Source organism: Triturus cristatus, chromosome 3_2, assembly GCF_964204655.1.
Source record: "Triturus cristatus chromosome 3_2, aTriCri1.1, whole genome shotgun sequence".
NCBI lineage: Eukaryota > Metazoa > Chordata > Amphibia > Caudata > Salamandridae > Triturus > Triturus cristatus.
The window spans coordinates 903,718,933-903,737,699 of record NC_140584.1 but is presented as its reverse complement, the minus strand read 5'-3'; the positions used below and the strand labels follow the sequence as shown (position 1 = coordinate 903,737,699).

Here is an 18,767-nt window from a genome sequence, read left to right as displayed (position 1 = left end):
GAGGTGTGTGTGTCTGTTGAAGCGTCCCTCCAATCACAACAGTGCCTAACAGACCCCAAACCTGTGAGTTGATCACCACTAGGCGTGGTAAGTAAAGGAAGAGAAACTTAGAAGCTGGGCGTCGCTAGCCGCCCATATGTTGAAGACAATTATCCAGGTTACCAGGTCCATATAAATGTATTTGTCGACCTGGAGGGTGATGGGTAAATGTGTATTACCGGCATATTAAACAGCTCATAACTTGCAGGTGACCCAGCAGTTTTTCAGCAAATCCCCATCACTCGCTAAGCATGATTGAGAGTGTGCACATTTGCCCTGTGTTATGCTGATTGCATTCTTTTCAAATATACAGCAGGGCTCGCTGGGTTGCTGCTCTCTGCTTCCCCTGTGCCTTTATCTTTTGCGCAGTCTGTTGTTGAGCCTCTGTTAGACCTGGCACCTTGGCGTGAGTCTCCCTTCCACTTTTTGTTGCTGTGCCTCATGTGTTTTGCTGGTGTTAGCTGCTCAGAGCACTGTGCCACTGCCAACCAGTGCCACAGTGCAAGTGCTCCCTATATAACATGTATATGTTGGTTGGATTCCATGATTGGCTTATTTGGTTTACTGTCAGACCCCAGTAAAGTGCACCAGGAGTGCCCAGGGCTTGTAAATCCAAATGCTGCTAGTGGGCTTGCAGCACTGGTTGTGCCACCCACAGAAGAAGCCTTGTAAAATGTGTCTAAGGTCTGCCATTGCAGAACCTGCATGCAGTCTGGTACTGTCATGCTGACTGGGCAAGTGCACCCACTTGCCAGTCCCTAAACCTTCCCTTTACTTCATGTGAGTCACCCCTATGGTAGGCCCAAGGGCAGGGTGTATTGTAAGCCTAAGGTAGGACAAACCCTGATGTGTGTGGCATATCCTAATAGTGAATTACAGCCATTTTCGTTTTTCACTATTGCAAGGCTACCTGTTCTCATAGGCCAGAATGGGCTGTTAGAATTGCTACATTCTATGATCCTAACAGACCCAGGGAACATGGTAGAAATTCGAGTTTAGTATGCCTGAACTCAGAATAATAAAATACATATTTTAGTAAAGTTTATTTTAATATTCTGTGTTTGTAAATACCACTTTTGGAAAGCTGGTATTTGCTTGCCTAACCATTTCAGCCCGCCTCTGCTATGATGTGTATCTGCTGTCTGGTTTCTGTGAGTGACAGGGCTGGGGAATTCCAGAGGGGCAGGGCTAGGTAGCCTGGTGGTGAATAGAGAGATTGACATCCAGATGGGTGGGAGGAGTGCGCCTGGACTCTGAATAGGGCTGTGCTCTGCCACCACAATGCTGGCTCCACCTCCTGTGGAGCGGCTGATGTCTCTGCACCCTGAATAGAAAGTCAGAGACATGTCAACAAAGTGCACAGGAACTGGTTCTGGCTGGGCAAAGGTCCCTCTACCCCAGAGGAACAAAGGAATTAGGGGTATAAGTATTGGGACCCTACTCCCAAGAAATTACATCCTGCTTCACAAGAAGAACCTCTGCCTGAGTAGAAGGAACTGGGAAAGCTGTAAGGAGGAGTACTGTCCCTGACCTGGGGGATTGGCCTGCAGTGGTTGTCTTGCTGCTGAAGGAGAGGAGAAAGACTACAAAATACTTTATTTCAACTTGTGCTTAAAATAATCTCCAAGGGCCTGAGTAGAGCTGGCCTCCTGTTAAGAAGTCCCAGGAACAAAAGGACTTTACCCCCAGCTTCCCCCTGAACTCTGCTGTGTGAGTTCTGCCTTCCTAGAGTGCTGGAACCAGTTGTGGGGCCTCTGGAAGTTGTGCCTGCTGTTGGGAAGCTGGCCAAGAAGAAAGAAATCAAAGAGCTCCACTTTTTCACACACAGCCGGCATAGCGAGAAAATTCCAGTCGCACGGCTCGTTAGCGTGCAGAATTTTATCGCTGAGGAAATCGTCGCAGAGTCTGCTGCCGCTGAGCCCGATCAGCGCTGGGAAAATCGTCGCCCGCTCGTTAGCGGGCCGAAATTGATCGCTACCAGCCCCGATCTCCGCTCCGCCTGTTAGCGGGCAGAATTCGATTGCTGCGAACATCGTCGCAGAGCCTGCTGCCGCTGAGCCAGATCAGCGCTGGAAAAATCGTCGCCCCGCTCGTTAGCGGGCCGAATTTGATCGCTGCGAACATTGCCGCACATCCAGCCAAGATCCCCGCTCCGCCTGTTAGCGGGAAGAATTCTATCGCTGCGAACTTCGTCGCAGAGCCTGCCGCTGCTGTGTGGAATCGTCGCAGAACAAGTCAAAATCGTCACACCGCTTGTTAGCATGAGGAATTGGATCGCTGCGAAAATCGTCGCAGGCCCAACCAAGATACCCGCTGGTAAAATTGTCGCCCCGCTCGTTAGCGGGACAAATTTTGTCGCATCGTGCCTTAGCGAGGAAATTTCTACCGTATAAGCTACGCCATGATTTTCAACGCTGGAGCGCCGCTAAGAACTTTTATCGCATTCCCAAGTACTGTGGGTTAAAACTGACGCTAAGGTGAATGATTTTGCCGCTAACCTACGAACTCTTTCTGAAATCATATTCTTGAACTGTGTATGTCCTTTTTGTCGTTATTTGGTCTTGTGCTAAGTCTTTATATAAAAGATCACTATTTTTTATATAAATCTAGCGTGGTGTCCATTTGTGGTGTTGTCACTGAGTCACTGTATATGTTCACAAATGCTTAACCTATAACGCTCTGAGATAAGCCTTGTCTGCTCGCGCCAAGCTACCTAGAGGGTGAGCAGGGGTTATTTTAGGAGTGTACCCCCTTACCCTGACTAGAGGAGAGGGTCCATGCTTGTCACAAGTACCTACCTGTGCCAACCAGAGACTCCCAAATCTAACAGCCTCGCTATCCATTAATCACTTCAAGTTGGCCGGCTTGGCAGCAGCTTCGGGACAATTCAAATTTCTGCATCGAGGATGAACACAGACTGGAGCAACGGTTTGTAAGCACTACCCAGACGGACACGCTAGGCCTGGGATCGGGTCTGTTTTGGTGGACTTGAAGGCATAGCTGAACTGTTGGGAGCAGTTTTGGGCCGCTGTGTCTCATCCTCAAAGAGAGTGCAGGAATGAGGAAAAGATAGTGTGAGTGGCCTTCACAGTACGGATCCACAATTAGTTAATTAGGTATTCACTGTCTCTCTGCAATACTTGTCCTCGATCAGGCATGTCCCAACAGAGGCAATGGAGGGCCAGACCCCTGCCAGCATTTTAGGATATCCTCATAAAATAAATGTGCATGCAATTAATCTAAATGAAACTTATCCATATCACCAGTGATTATCCTAATAATCTGACATATATTTTATTTAGCCATCTTGCATCTCCGTTGGGCAGTCCTGTTCTGGAGCAACTGCAAAAACACAATAAAGAGGAGCAAAAGGGACAATTTTCATTATGATGCTAGTTATTTTTCTGTTAAAGATGCTGAAGTGTGACTAATAGAGGTGTGCATGCAGGCTCCAGCCTGTCTTCAGCCTGGATGGGTTGGCATTCTGGGTGGTTTGCAGAGTAACATGGAAGTGCAAGGAAACAGAATCTTCTGGCATGGTTGAGAGAGGCCTCAGAAAGAGGGAGGTAATGAAAGTATGTGCATCCTTACCTAGAGACGTCATTTTTCAGGCATTGTAAGTCCAGGCCAGCACCGTGGCATTGCAACAGAATGAGGTGAGGAAATGACGACTGACTTTACAAAAAACGATGTACCCCTAACATGAACCCCTGACCCAATCCGCTATTCCCCCCTAACTAACTACCAATAACACCCCACCCCAGCCAAGCCCAGCCTCACCACTCTCAAACTTCACCAGCCGCCACTGGGTTTATTAGAAAATAATAATGCCGTTTTTATTTAAACATATGTTTTATACTGTTTTATATATTAGCACATAGACATTTCATAGGATTTTATTATGAGTCTGTTTATTCACTTTAGGCAGGCATTAAGTTGTTTGTTTTATATTTGTTTGGTTGATTTCAAAGCTTGTTAATAATCATGCAATAAAATGTGTGTAGTGCCAGCACAGGGAAAGAAAGCAACAGCAATTTTTTGAGGTCTCCTCTGAGACAGTGCTTGGCTGTCTTTTGAATTACCTTTTGTAATTTTACAGTGAGCTTAGAGGCCATTACGATTGGTTGGCTGAATCGTCACTCTCATTTGCTTACTTCTTTTTTTGGAGCTTCCAAGGGCCTTCCTTCCTCTTCTTGTGTTTATCCCTCACTTGGAGCATGGATGCATTACTGTGTCCTTCCACTGCCTACTTTTTAAGGCACTATGTTTTGTTAGTTTAAGCAACTCTTGAGTGTATGTGTGTTTTTCAGCTATCTAGCTTGTGCACTTCTTGCCCCTCGGGGTTCCTTCCTCATTAACTTCTCCCACTACCCTACTTGTCGGGGTACAGCCACACTGCTGTACAATATGGTTGCAAATCATTGTCAAAGTAAATAACTCTCGTAGGCAAGGCCTATTGGCTTTTCAATGCTTGTTAGTAAATATGGCTTTGCACTGCTTTCGCCCCAGGGCGCCACAGCACAGTAACTTGGTTGCTCTGTTTTGCAGCGCTAAAGTTTTGCAAACCTTTTCCCCTATGCTTCATTCTACTTTCATAATGGTAGTCGATATGGATTCATTCTTATTTTCTTCTGCTTAGATTGTGTATTAGTTTGATTAGAAATTTCTGTCTTCTACAATGTTACTGTTCTCCCTAGAATACTCTGGCTCTGGGGGATTGTCGGACCTATATAGAACTGCTAATTAAATAAATAACTCGCAAGCTAAAGTCACTGCCCTAAAACATCTGCAAGAAAAAAATTCAACATGCAATCCTACACATAAAAAACAGACAGAGGTGACTGATGCTTCTCAATTCAGTAGATCTGGTCTAGTGGCAAAGCTGCTGACTTTAAACTTGGAAACCTTGGACAGAATTCCGGCTTTGGCACTTCAGTGAGAATTATGTGATTTTGGATAAAGCATTTACTCTCTCTCTACCTAAAATCGAAATATGACAAATTAAACTGTGCAGTTCAAAAATGTACAGTGCCTTTTACATTATTACCTTATTATACCATATATATGATACCTGTAAGACTTGCAACTCCTTACAAAATGCAGTCTTTGTGACTGCCCATTCCTGGCATCCTCTGTCCTGAGTTTTCCCATGTTTCTTATGTAATTCAGCTTCTTCTCTTGATTACTATGGGGCAGATTTATGAGCCCCTTGCGCCTCATTTACGCCGCCGTTGCGTCACTTTTGTGACTCAGCGGCGGCGCAAATCCTGTGCCATGCAGTGGGGTATTTACAACGTGACGCATCTGGGAGATGCGTCACGTTGTAAAGCCCTGCGCCAGCAGTAGGCGTACCTGTGCAGGGGGGGGGACGTTCCGTCGCAGGAACGCCTCCTAAAAGTGGCTGAGTGAAATCAGTGAAATCAGAAGATTTCACTCAGTCACTTTTGAGCCCATGCTGCGTCAAAACCCTGCGCCTGCCTGAAGCAGGCGTAAGGAATGACGCAACATTGTAATGATAGGGCACCCCCGAGCCTCGCTGGAGTTGCGTCGCGCTTGCGACGCAACTCCAGCAATGCGCCGCCTTTCCAACAGGAGATGCCTCACGCATCTGCCCATCCGAGTGCCACGGTGTGCCGCATTGTAAATGCAGCGCATCAATGGTGGCGCACGGGTGGGCAGATGCGTCGCAACTCTTCTGGCGCATCTCTGCTGATTAGCAGAGATGCGCCAGACGTCATAAACCTGTCCCTAAGTATTCGTGTAACTTTCCCTATGACATCTCTCATTCCCTTCACTTGCACTAATTGTGGGAATGTTCCAACCCTCTTCCTACTCTAGAAAACCATGTACACCTGCCATTGTCAGGAGTACATTTCTGATATTTTCTTGACTTTGAAGGGATCAGAAAGTGTTTTCTGAATATCAAAGTTGTTTGTGGGTGTGCACAAGTTCATAGGACAGCCAAGCAATGCAACTTCTATCGTTGGCCCCATGAGTAGAATTACTCACATGAACAATTGTTGTGTCATTTCATGTGTGCCAATACCCAACTGAATTTAACAAGCATTAGCAAAGCAAATAGGTATGGCATTGGCTGCTAGCCTTTTGGCAATTCTTGTTTCGTTTTGTCATAGTTTTTGCAAAACTTTACAGTTTACAAAACAACCGGGCCATTGGGCATGTTACAAACTTGCAGTTTTATGTTGAGGTTTGAGCTTGGAAGTCTCAGCATGCTTAGTGCTGTTGGCTGAGACACCAGGACTAGGGAAACAACTCTCTTAAGGAATGGACACGGTTAAAAGCAATATAAACCATAAATCTAGTTCTCATCTAATCTGCAGGTTCCCTTACTACAATACGAAAATAAATCAAATGTGATCTCTCCAAAGAAGTCTTACCTACTATGCCCAGCTTTGCGGAGAACATGAGAGCAGCTCCTACTGGGAGCCCGATGAGATAATATCCCACCGCAAACACCACGGCACCCACGAGTTGCTTTCCAGTCCCTCTTAGTACTCCGTTGGCAGCACACTGTAGCAAACATACAACACAATCAGTAAGTCATGTTTATAATAACTGCAATCATGTAGTTATAGATTCCAGCTCAGATCCTGTACAATGAATGGATAAGAATAGGATGGAGCTTGCAGAATCCAACTAGGACCTCATGGGTGGTGGCATAGCAGGCCCTCTGGGATGTGTGTAAAACTGAAGAGGTCATTGACATAGGCAGTTTAAGATGGAAACAAATTGTAATTCAGAAGACGATAATTTGGAATATTAATGAAAGAAAGTATGTGATCAATTCAAGAGCACTATTATAGGCATATTTTGAGGGCACAACGGATTAATGGATGAAAACATTAATACGGGCACATCATGAAGGCTCCGCTGTAGGCAGGATAAACAGTGGGGCGTACACATAGAAGAGAAGAACATGGACATAGCTCAGAATTTCCTTCCTGGCTTGACTTTATGCCCCTAAAAGAAGGTCGGTACTGCAGAGGAGGAGATGAGAAATGACTGCCTGCTCATCATCTGCACAAAGTGGTACTTTCTAGGGACCCTACAAGAAGGGGAGTTTAGGAAGGAAACATTCAATTAGGAAAACTGCTCTTAACTGCCTCTCCACTTCGTCTCCCTGTTTCCCTCAAAGACAATACTTTTGCCACCATTCTTTATGTCCCTCATTGGGTATGTTGATGTATGTTTAGTGTAGCGACTCCCAAATTAAGTGCTACAAAAACAGCAAGTTGCAAGAATATTGACAAATATTTAACTTCACATATATTGCTTTTCCCCTATGTGTATCTCAAGCTACAAAGCTGTGGATGTGGGAATAGTAAAACCTTTACTTACCTATATATACATTTCTTCACAATATATTTGCTGTTGATATTCGGAGATACAAGAGTATGTTCAGCATGAATTGTGTTTATTTGATCTGGCATAATTTGTGTACTATAATGTATTCATGAACTAGCAATGGCCAGCATTAAATTTCCATATAAATAATACCCATCATAAGTCATTTTCTCTTGTGCTTATTGATGCCCATCATGAATTTCCTATATTTATACCCTTGACAGATGATTTAAAAATCAATCAATCAATCAGGGATTTTTGAAGCGCACTACTCACCCGTGAGGTTCTCTAAGCGCTGGAGGAATGGGGGGTTTTGAGCAGGACTGTCTCATCCGAAGAGCCAGGTCTTGAGGCTCTTCCTGAATGCTTTCAGTGTGGCAGTTCATCGGATGCTGAGGGGTAGTTTGTTCCAGGTCTTGGCCGGGATGTACGTGAAGGCTCTTCAGCCTGTTCTGGCTCAGCAGATGCAAGGGATTTCAGCCAGGGCGAGGTCAGCGGAGCGTAGGTTTCTCTTGGATGCGTAGAAGGAGATTCTTTTGTTTAGGTATTGGGATCCGGTGTTGTGGAGGGATTTGTAGGCATGAGTGAGCAGCTTTAAAGTCACTCTTGATGGGGAGCCAGTGGAGGTCTTGTAGGTGCTGAGTAATGTGGGATGCCGAGGACGAGTCTGGCTGTTGCATTCTGGATGGTCTGGAGTTTGAGGTGTAGAGATTTGTTGATTCAGTGCGTGTTTGTCGGTCTTTCTGGATTTGAGAGGGATCCATTTGAAGGTCTTGCTGGAGAATGCAGAGGGTATTGCAGCAAGTGGAAGATACAGCGTTGATCTGTCGGTTCATGGTGAGGGCGGAGTTGAGTATCATGCCGAGGTTATGAGCGTAGTCCGTGGGTGTGGGAGGGTTGCCGAGGGCGGTGGGCTACCAGGTGTTGTCCCACTAAGACGGGGTGGATCTGAGGATGAGGACTTCCGTTTTCTCAGAGTTGAGCTTCAGGCAGCTGCTGCTCATTGAGGATGAGACATCCTTCATTCAGTCCTGGAAACTGTGCCTGGTGATATCGGGTTCCTTGGTGAGGGAGAGGATGAGCTGAGTATCGTCGACGTAGGATACTATGCTGAGTCCATGTTTTCTGATGATGGTAGCGAGGGGACCATGTAGATGTTGAAGAGTGTAGGGCTAAGTGAGGATCCTTGGGGTATCCCACAGCTGATCTCTGTGGGTTTGGAAAGGAAGGGTGGGAGTCTGATTTTGAGTTTGGCTGGTGAGGATGAAGTGGATCCAGTCTAGGGCAGTTCCCTGTATGCCAGCATTGTGGAGTCTGGCGGCTTGTGTGCGGTGGGAGACGGTGGCGCAGGCTGCTGAGAGGTATAGTAGAATGAGGGCTGCCATGTGACCTTGGTCGAGGAGAGTGCGGATGTTGTCCGTGGCAGCTAGGAGGGTGGTCTCGGTGCTGTGGTTGCTACAGAATTCAGATTGGGAAGTGTTGAAGATTGAGTTGGATTCTACGAAGTTCATGGGCTGGTTGTTGACGATCTTTTCAGTGACTTTGGCTGTGAAGGGGAGGAGAGAGATGGGTCTGTAGTTCTTGAGGTCCGTCAGTTCTGCGGAGGACTTCTTGAGGAGAAGTTTGACTTCTGCTAGTTTCTAGTCATCGGGGAACGTGCCTGTTTTGAGGGTGAAGTTGATTGTAAATCGTAGTTTGGGCGCTATGGCGGAGGCAGCTCTGTGGAAGATGTGCGGCAGGCAGGGGTCGGTGGCGGCTCCTAGTGTATGGTTAGGCTGAAAACATTTAAAGCCTATTAAACATTCAATGGTATACATAGGTTAAAACAGTTAAAATCTATGTTGACAAAAACCACAGTAAAAAATAAACCTGATTTATTTTGAGAACATTAAATTTCTTATTGGAAAATCTCATATTGAGTGTTCATTTTATCAGGCAGTGATGAAATCATCAGTACATTGAAGACTCAATTGAACGTTGAATCATATTTTGATCACTTTAGGGTTGATGTTCAAAGCATTTTGCAGTTGCAAAGCCTGTGATTCACAAAATCACATGGTTTATGACTGCAAAATAGCTTTTTGTTATGTACTAAGCTCATTTTCAGATTGGTTAACATGCTACCAAATCGCAAAATAAAATTAGACAAACATAGCGAATCGCAATTTGAAAGGGGCATACATATTTAGGGTGTTCCCTCCAAATTGCAAAATCCAGTCGCAAAACTTTGAAATCTTACTAAAACCTCAAAGGAAATGTGAACCATTTAGCAAATGAAAAGGGGCCCATTGGGACCATTTCCCTTTTGTGAATGTTAGAACAAAATTAGGTGGCGAGTAGTTAGTGGTCCACGGGACCAGTTCCAAATCTCAAACAAACAAAAAAAAACAAAATGTTTTTCTTTTTGAATGCAACTCTCTTTCCTTTAATGAAAATGGGCTGCAAAAAAAAAAATGTATATATATAAAATGTCCCCAATTGTGTTAAGTTGCAATTTACAGCCTAGCTCATGAATATTGATGAGATTGGTTGGATTGCAGCCCACTGTGATTCGGAATTTTATGAACCGACCTATTAATACATACGTCAGCTTGCAAAATTCCTTTCCATTCGCAAGAATTTGGTGGACAATTTGGACCCACTTTTTGGAAATTTCATCCATCGAGTCCTTTATAGCTTATCATGGTGTAAATGAAAAATTACCGGGGGTTACTTGCCAATGGAGTGATCATGAAGAACAGGGCTACTTAATTAGCGCATTGACATCCATATCATCCTAATTAACCCATCTTTTGTAGACTTGGGGGTGCAAAGTTTAAGGCCTGTGTTTAAATATGATACTGTTCACAATGGGCACGATCTTAATTTAGGACCAAATTAACTTCTTTATATCAGCCAGAAATCCACAAATGGATTCCTAAAAGACAAACATTTGGTGTTAACATCTCTGCCATGAGTGCAGAGATACCTGAATTTGTAAATCAATCAAGGGGTGTGAAATGTGTGTTCTAAACTGTAGTTCGCACTGGAAGTTTAGGAATGCCCACAAACACCTACGTTTTTGGTAGTTCCTAAATTCAGATCTGACCCTTTCCTACCTTTAAAATAGTCGGAGTTATTCCAACCGAGTGCTAGAGTAACTCTCCTTCCAAGACTGTCATGGTAGCAAATATTCCCAACATTTGGTTCAGATGTAGACAGAGTGCTTTATTCCATGGAGAAATAAAAGTGGGTGTATTTGTACAAGGGGCTCCACTTCGCAAACTCCTCAAAGGTGAATAGGAGCCTACACAAATTGTCATATGACATTCCTCTAGTGCAACTCTCCAGACGTGCTTTTGAGAATGGTAGTGAATCGAAAGAATATGGAAATATGTGGCCAGGAAGCATAACTCTCCGCTCACATTTTTCCATTTGTTTGCCAAGAATAGGGCCCATTGTGCATTCAGTGCTAAATATTTGGATATATCTAAACTTTTGTGAGCTTTATAAAGGCTGCAGGAATAAAGAAACGTTGGCAACATTTGTTAATTAGTTATTTCATTAAAGGTCTGGTGTGTTTCTTTAATTTAACTGTGTCATTTTGAAGGGTGCTTAGTGGAGCACGCAAGATGGCAGATGTCTAGTGCTGGGGGTATGCCCACGCAGTACGGTATAGACAACCTACAGGGTGCAAACACCCTGCAGAATTAGCACGGTGGTGAAGGTCTGATTGTGGGACCACGCTTGCTAGAAGATGGAGGCCACACAGGAAGGCCAAGATGGTGCCTCCCTGACACAGCCAAAAGGGAGGGGACCATAAATTAACTAAGTCAGGTATTTGCCTGGTGAGGATCTCCATATGGGTTAGGGCCCAGTAGCGAATAGATGGTGATCCTGAAGTTCAATAGTGCCTAAGGCATGGTGATCCTGAAGTTCAATAGTGCCTAAGGCTTTTCTCTAAGAGCTGGGGCTGGTGGACCTGTAGTAGAATCATCGCCCAATAGCTATAGATTTTTCTCACTCAGCTGCACACCAGCCATATGCGATAATAGACTACCTCTTGTTACAGACACCTATTACAACTTACGGGTATGAGGTATCTGGGGCTTGAATAACTAATACATGCACTGAGAGAATTGGAAGGGAAATATAAATTTAATCCCTTCAAGACACACTGGAGAATATTGACTGTGCTGAGAGAACAGACACGCTCCTAAAAGAATGACAGGACCAACTATTTGGTAACTAGACTAAGGCACACTTCCATGAGGGGTAAACAAATTTGCCACACTTCTGGTGAGCATACTTGAGTACGGCAGGCCTGTTGGTACAGTGGAGACATCCAGGACATAGACAGACATAACAAGAGGGTAAGTTGAAAGTTTCATGCCTTCTACCTGGAGCTGTATAAACACAATTCTAATAACACCCTAGCTGGTGTTGACAGGTTCTCGAACAGGAAGTGGAGCACCTGGATGAGCCAATAACAAAAGAGGAAGTATTAAGGGCAATCATCAGCCTGGAAGTAACCAATGTTCCAGAGCCAGATGGATTCTCCCCACCTTTTATGAAACATTCATACCCCAGCTACTACCAGTAATGATGGACGCCTTTAATGTCTTCAATACGTTCCTAAAGGTTACTCACTCAATAACAGAAGCAACAATCTTGCTGAAAACCAGCAGTCTGCTACCTATCGCCCAATTTCATTATTGAATACCAATGTTAACATTTGTACAACAATCTTAGTTAGCCGAATAGCCGGAGATAATGCCCTACATGATCCACCTGGACCAGACGGTCCTCCACCTGATAGACATAGCTAGGAGGTGGAAGAGATACTGTATTCCTGACCCTGTATGCTGAGAAAATGTTTGATACAGAGAATTGTGTCAATATAAGGGACGCTATGAGATATTTTGAAGTTGGGGACCACTTTTTGAGTGTAAATCAACCAATTATGACACTCCCAGGCCAGGTTCAGGGTAAATTGATGGGACTGAAACATCAGTAGCATACACCAAGAAACCTGTCATGGGTGTCCTTTCTCACCATTGTTGATCATTGATACCTACAAACTTTGAGTATTTGCCGATGATAATTTAAAGAAATAACAGGAAAAAGCTTGGCTACAGATAAATCTTAACAAAATACAGATCTTAATCCTGGTGAGTGGTCAATCATTAGCCTCCCAACTAAGGTCTATGATCCCGTCAAGTGGACCACAGAAAGCATGCACTTGATATCCTTCTTTACCCGAACTTCACATTTTTTGTGACAGGAACTCTTGCAGCTCTCCCTTTTAAAAAAAAAATCTCTTTATGGATTTTATACAAACAGGTGGAGTGCGACCACCCTGCCGCAACAAAGCACAAAGAATTTGAGGCAATAAAACTTACCATATTATGCAATCACCCGACCGAGGTATCAATCTTACTGTGGAAAGCTCAGTGCGTAGGAACAGACTTCCCAGAGAACCCCTGCATATGGTATTGACTATATATCTTGGATGCCAGCAGGGCTTACCCCAGGCCTCTCACCACAACCCTCCCGCAGGACATGTCCTGCATGGCTTGTTGCCGTGGCACCCATACTTTATCAAATTTCTTTGGACAGCCACATGCCATGTACACCCTTTTTCAAAGCGGAACTCAATAAATAACAAAGAAATAACCACCCGACACTGTTATTCAAACAAAAGGGTTATTTATCTAAATTAGTTCAAATGAAAGTCAATCAATAGCAAAACCATTATTCTCATAGTTACCTATTCTAGCTAAATGTCATAAATGGGTCAGGACAGGTCTCTCAGTAAATTCTCCCGAGAAAAGGAAAAAACAGTGGATGCTTATCCTATGAGAGAGATTCCTGGAGGAGGATATGTACATGTCCCATGGACTAGACAGGATATTTTATCATTTACGAATGATTTCCCTCGACTGAGAGAAAAGCCCGTCGAGTGGTATAGGCAGGTAGACAGGTTTGTGAAATTGTCAAAGGTGCTGTGGATTGATCTGAATAGTCTGTTTGATATAATTGTTCCAGCAGACTTGTGGGCGGAGTGTAAAATAATTGTAGATTGGCCTGCTAAGGAGTATCCAAGAGACCCGAAAACAGGAGCTCCAGATCCGGAAGTTATGAGGAAGTATGAACAGGTTATTGTGTTCCTGAAAAATAAGGTACCCCCGAAAGAGACAGACTGGGTTAAGATAGATCGAACACATCAGGAAGCGAAAGAATCAGTTCATGCTTTTTATGAAAGGCTGATACTGGCTTTTAAACAGTTTAGTGGAGATGAACACCTGGGTGATAAGGATTTGAGTCATTTTGTATACAGGTTTGTATATGGCTTGAGACCTGAAATAAGTGAAAGGATTCGTGAGCACACAGTTGATTGGCAGAGTAAAAAGATTGATGAAATCTTGAGACATGCAAAGTACTTCAGTGATGAAAATGAGGCAAAACAGAGAAAGCTGAAAGAAAAAGCAATGTGGGCACAGGTGAAAGTTGCAGAGAGACAAGAAGCACAGCTGGTGGAACAGGCAAATAATCCAGGAAATAGGCCTAGATACGGTACAGGAAAAGGAAAGGGGAATTTAGAAGAGGCCAAGAAGAAGTTCCCGTGTCACAACTGTGGACAATTGGGGCATTGGAGATCCGAGTGTACCAATCCACCATTAGTGAGTAATGAGAATAAATCATTGAATCAACAGGTGCAGAACGAGGGGTGTAATCATCAACAGCAACAGCAGAAGGTTGTCAGACAGCAGAGTCAAGAGCCAAAACCGCCCTTGCCGCAGAATAGAGGGTCCCAGAAGTATAACCAGGACTCGGGATTCTACAATGATGAGCAGGTAAACAAACCGAGACGTACTAACCCGGTACAGCAGTACTGGCTAAAGAATGAAGGGAGTGAGTCTGAAGGGGACTATTGACGGTGCCGAAGAGAGGAGGAAGAGTGCATACTTGGTGCAACTCTAGAAATAGACCAGGCAGGACCATTTGTAGATGGGAAAATAAATGGGGAAAGTGTTACTTTTTTAGTAGATACAGGAGCGACAAGATCAACTGTCAGGTCAGCAGATATAAGAAATCTTCCTCTCTCGGACGAAGCAATCCAAGTGGTTGGTGTAGCAAATACACAGATTAAAACTCGTTTTACCGAACCAGTAAGGGTAAGAATAGGGAAATTTTCAGACATGCACAGATTTGTAGTTTGTGACACTAGTCCAGTGAACTTGTTAGGTAGGGACTTATTGTGTAAGATGAATTGCACAATTTTTTGTACTCCGGATGGAATAGCTTTTGAGACACCAGATGAGGATGTTCTGTACAGGATGACTCTAGATAATAGAGAAAGTGAGATTGTTGGAACATATGCTGTGTTTAATCCAGATGATTTGCCTCAAGAGTTAAGACACACAGTGAAAACAGCAGTTTGGGATTTTACTGGAGAAGATGTTTGAGGGAATAACCCCTATAATTGACAAGATGATTCAACAGGGTGTTTTGAGAGAGTTACTGAGTAGCCCGTGTAATTCACCAATAATGGGGCTGAAGAAACCCAATGGAAAGTTCAGGATTGTGCAAGATTTGAGAAAGGTTAACAAAATTGTGGTGGCATGTTGTCCCATTGTGCCAAATCCGTCAGTGATTTTGTATCAGATTCCTCATGATGCTGAATGGTACACAGTAATTGATTTGTGTCATGCTTTCTTTTCAATTCCATTGCATCATGACAGCCAGCCAATTTTTGCATTTCGGTTTGGACAGCGTATTTTGGCATGGTGTCGTATCCACAGGGGTATACAGAGAGTCCTTCGATATTTAATCAGTTACTGAAGAAATCATTGGAGAGTTTGATCATGCCTGAAAGCTCAGTACTAGTGCAGTATATCGATGACCTATTGGTGGCATCGAAGACACGTGAAACTTGTGAAGTAGATACCATAGCTTTACTGAATCATCTGGCAGATGGAGGGTTAAAGGTATCTCCAGCCAAATTGCAATTTTGCAAGAAAGAGGTGCATTATCTTGGACACAATATTGAAAAAGGTCTGAGAAGGGTGACTGATGACAGGATCAAAATTATCAGAGGAATGAGAGCCCCAATGACCCAGAGAGAAGTGAGGATGTTTCTGGGGATGGTGGGTTATTGTCGTCAGTGGATAAGTAATTTTTCCCTGATAGCAAAGCCACTGATTAAATTGACTAAAAGTGAGGTGAGAGACCCATTGGAACTGAATGCAGAACAAATGGCAGCATTTGAAGAATTGAAGAGCAGAATGTGTGAAGCTCCTGCTTTGGGAATGCCAGATTATGAGAAGGAGTTTGAGTTGTACTGCAGTGAAAGAAATGGATGTGCACTTTCAGTGTTAATCCAGAAACATGGACAACTGGGGAGGCCAATTGCGTACTTCTCATCAACACTTGACCCCGTAGCTGTGGGTTTGCCAGGTTGCCTGAAAGCAGTAGCTGCTACATGCAGAAGCTTGGAACAGAGTGAGGGTATAATAATGGGATATCCTGTAAGGGTATTCGTACCTCATGATGTGGCAATTCTTTTGACAAGAAGCAGAACTCAATATATGTCACATAGTCGACTGACTAAATATGAAAAAATCATTCTGGGAGCATAAAATGTGACTCTTGAAAGATGTGTGAATGTGAATCCAGCAACTCTGTTGCCAGATGCTGAAAATGTGAATGTGGGAGATGATGTTGATCATGATTGTTTGGATGTGCTTGATTACTGCACAAAACCCAGACCAGACATAAGAGATTTGCCACTACCTGAGAGTGATCATGTGCTGTTTGTGGATGGATCATGTCTGAGAACTGATGATGGTGTGCTGAGTGCAGCATATGCAGTGTGCAAGGTTTCAGAAGTTATGGAAGCTTCGCCTTTGAAGGGAGTTAGATCTGCTCAAGTAGCTGAATTGGTGGCATTGATGAAAGCTTGCAAGATTGGGAAGAATTTGAGAGTGACTGTGATGACTGATAGTCAGTATGGATTTGGAGTGGTTCATGATTTTGGCCAACTTTGGCTACAGAGAGGTTTCTTGACGTCGAGTGGAACTCCGATAAAGAATGCTGAAGTGATTGGGAAGTTGCTTGAGGCGATACAGCTGCCTAAAGAACTAGCAGTTGTAAAATGTGCTGCTCATGGACAAGGAGATGATTTTGTTACTCTTGGTAATCGTTTTGCAAATGACATAGCACAGTATTGTGCAAAGAACAATCATTCGATTAACAGGGGACGAGAAAGGGAGATGTCTTTTTGTTCTGTAATGTTTACTAATGTTCTGGAAACGTGGGATGAAGTGAAACAGTTGCAGGATGAAGCAGGAGATGAGGAAATGAGAGATTGGATCAAGGCAGGTTGTGCCCCAAGAGAGACAGATCATGTTTGGATCTATAGAGATGGAAGACCAGTCATGCCTAACTCGATGCTATCAACAATGGCAAGAATGTATCATGGCCAGGGACATCTGGGGAGGGACGCTATGATTAGGTCCTTTAAGCAAACCTGGTATAATGCAAAGGCCAGGCTGATTGCAGAGAGCATCTGTCAGAGATGTTTGATTTGTCAGCAGTTCAATACTGGGAAAAAGACAGTGGTGAGTCTAGGGACAATAGGCAGAGAAGGAGGTCCTTTTACCAGAATGCAAATAGATTTCATTGAAATGCCCCAAGTGAATAGGTTGAGGTATGTTCTAGTGGTAGTCTGTTTGTTTTCAAGATGGGTGGAGGCCTATCCGACTAGGAGAAATGATGGAATAACAATGGCAAAATTGCTGTTAAGAGAGTTGATTCCTAGGTACGGGTTCCCAGTGACAATTGAGTCAGACAGAGGTGGACACTTCTACAATGAGCTCATGGGTTTAATTTGTGAAGCATTGAGCATACAGCAGAAGTTACATTGTGCATACAGACCAGAGGCTTCTGGTGTTGTTAAACAGATGAATGGCACAATCAAAAACAGAATTGGTAAGATGTGTTTAGCCACTGGAATGAAATGGCCTGATGTCTTGCCTCTAGTGCTAATGACTATTAGGTCTACTCCAGATAGAACCACAGGGTTGAGTCCACATGAAATATTGATGGGACGTGCGATGAGACATGCTTTCGTGCCTGTCAACAAGTTGATGACAATAACTGATGACATGATTTTGGATTACTGTAAAGGCCTGGCTGACGCAGTTCATTCTGTGTTTCACCAGGTTGGAGAAGACGCCACCACACTTGAAAAGAAGCAAGCCCATGATCTGAGTCCAGGGGACTGGGTGAGGATAAAAGTGCACAGAAGAAGAAATTGCTTGGTTCCAAGGTGGGGAAGGCCAAGACAAGTTATTCTGACTACGACAACTGCAGTAAAGTGTGCTGGTGTGAAGAACTGGGTTCATGCGAGTCATACTCTGAGAGTTCCAAATCCAAAGGATGGGACTGGTAAAGAGTATTTTGAAGAGTCAGATTCCAGTGATGATGCAGAAACTGAACCAGTGAGAAGAAAAAAGAATCCTGAAAGGGGGGAAGGAGAAAGAGAGTCAGGTGATTCTTTTTTCTTTCCGAGAGAGACTTCAGGAGAAACATTGAGGGTCTCAGAGGAGAGATCGGATTCTGTAAGAGTGCCTGAAGTTCCAACAAGCAGTGGAGAAGAAAGAGGAGAAAAGAACAATTCCACCGAGACTACACCTGAGTCAGATGAAGAGATTGAAAATCCACTTGAGATTAATCCTGAAGAAGTAGGGTCAGAAAAAGATAGAGAGGGACAGTTTGCGGAAGACCCCCGAGGAGGTGTAGGGAACACTCTTGATAAGCTAGGTGAAGGGACAAGTAGACAGCAAGAAGATTGCGTGTCGGAGACCCGAGGAGGGACAGAAATAGGGAAATCTCAATTGGTGGAGAGAAAGTCTGTGGAGCAAGAGAAAATTGTTCATGGATCAGAGGCAAATAAAACAGAATCAGATGAGAGTGAGAATGAGAAATCAGAGGGTCGAGTTCTGAGAAAGAGAACTTGGATCGGAGAAAGAAATAATAAAGAAGTGAGACCAAAAAGGGTTGTAAGAGGAGATCTTTGGCCTAACAGAATAAAGAGACTAAGGTACAGACTGATACGAGCAAATTCATCAAAAGCTGAACAGGTGAACGAGGTGTCCAGTCAAAATCAAGCTAAAGGGTGAAAAACAAAAGGTCTCAAAAGAGCCAGAAGAGATCAAGAGAATTAGAAAACCTAACCAGAAGTATAGGTCACCGGAATGGACGTATGTGGCACTGTCTGAAGAAGAAGAGGCAGAAAGTCAAGGAAATCCAGAGGGGACCTTACGAGAAGTGGTTGAGGAGAAAACTGTTGGAATCCTGAAAGTTATCTTGACTGACAT

At 43.9% G+C, this 18,767-nt stretch overlaps 1 protein-coding gene across 1 annotated transcript in view; it reads right to left on the bottom strand.

Moving 5' to 3' along the window:
- Positions 1 to 18,767, bottom strand: part of LOC146858424 (multidrug and toxin extrusion protein 1-like) — a 332,280-nt gene that overhangs the window by 112,273 nt on the left and 201,240 nt on the right. Inside the window, exon 15 of the mRNA XM_085646918.1 lies at positions 6,438 to 6,570. Coding sequence (XP_085503044.1) covers positions 6,438 to 6,570 — 133 coding nt within the window. The remainder of the gene's footprint in view (positions 1 to 6,437; positions 6,571 to 18,767) is intronic.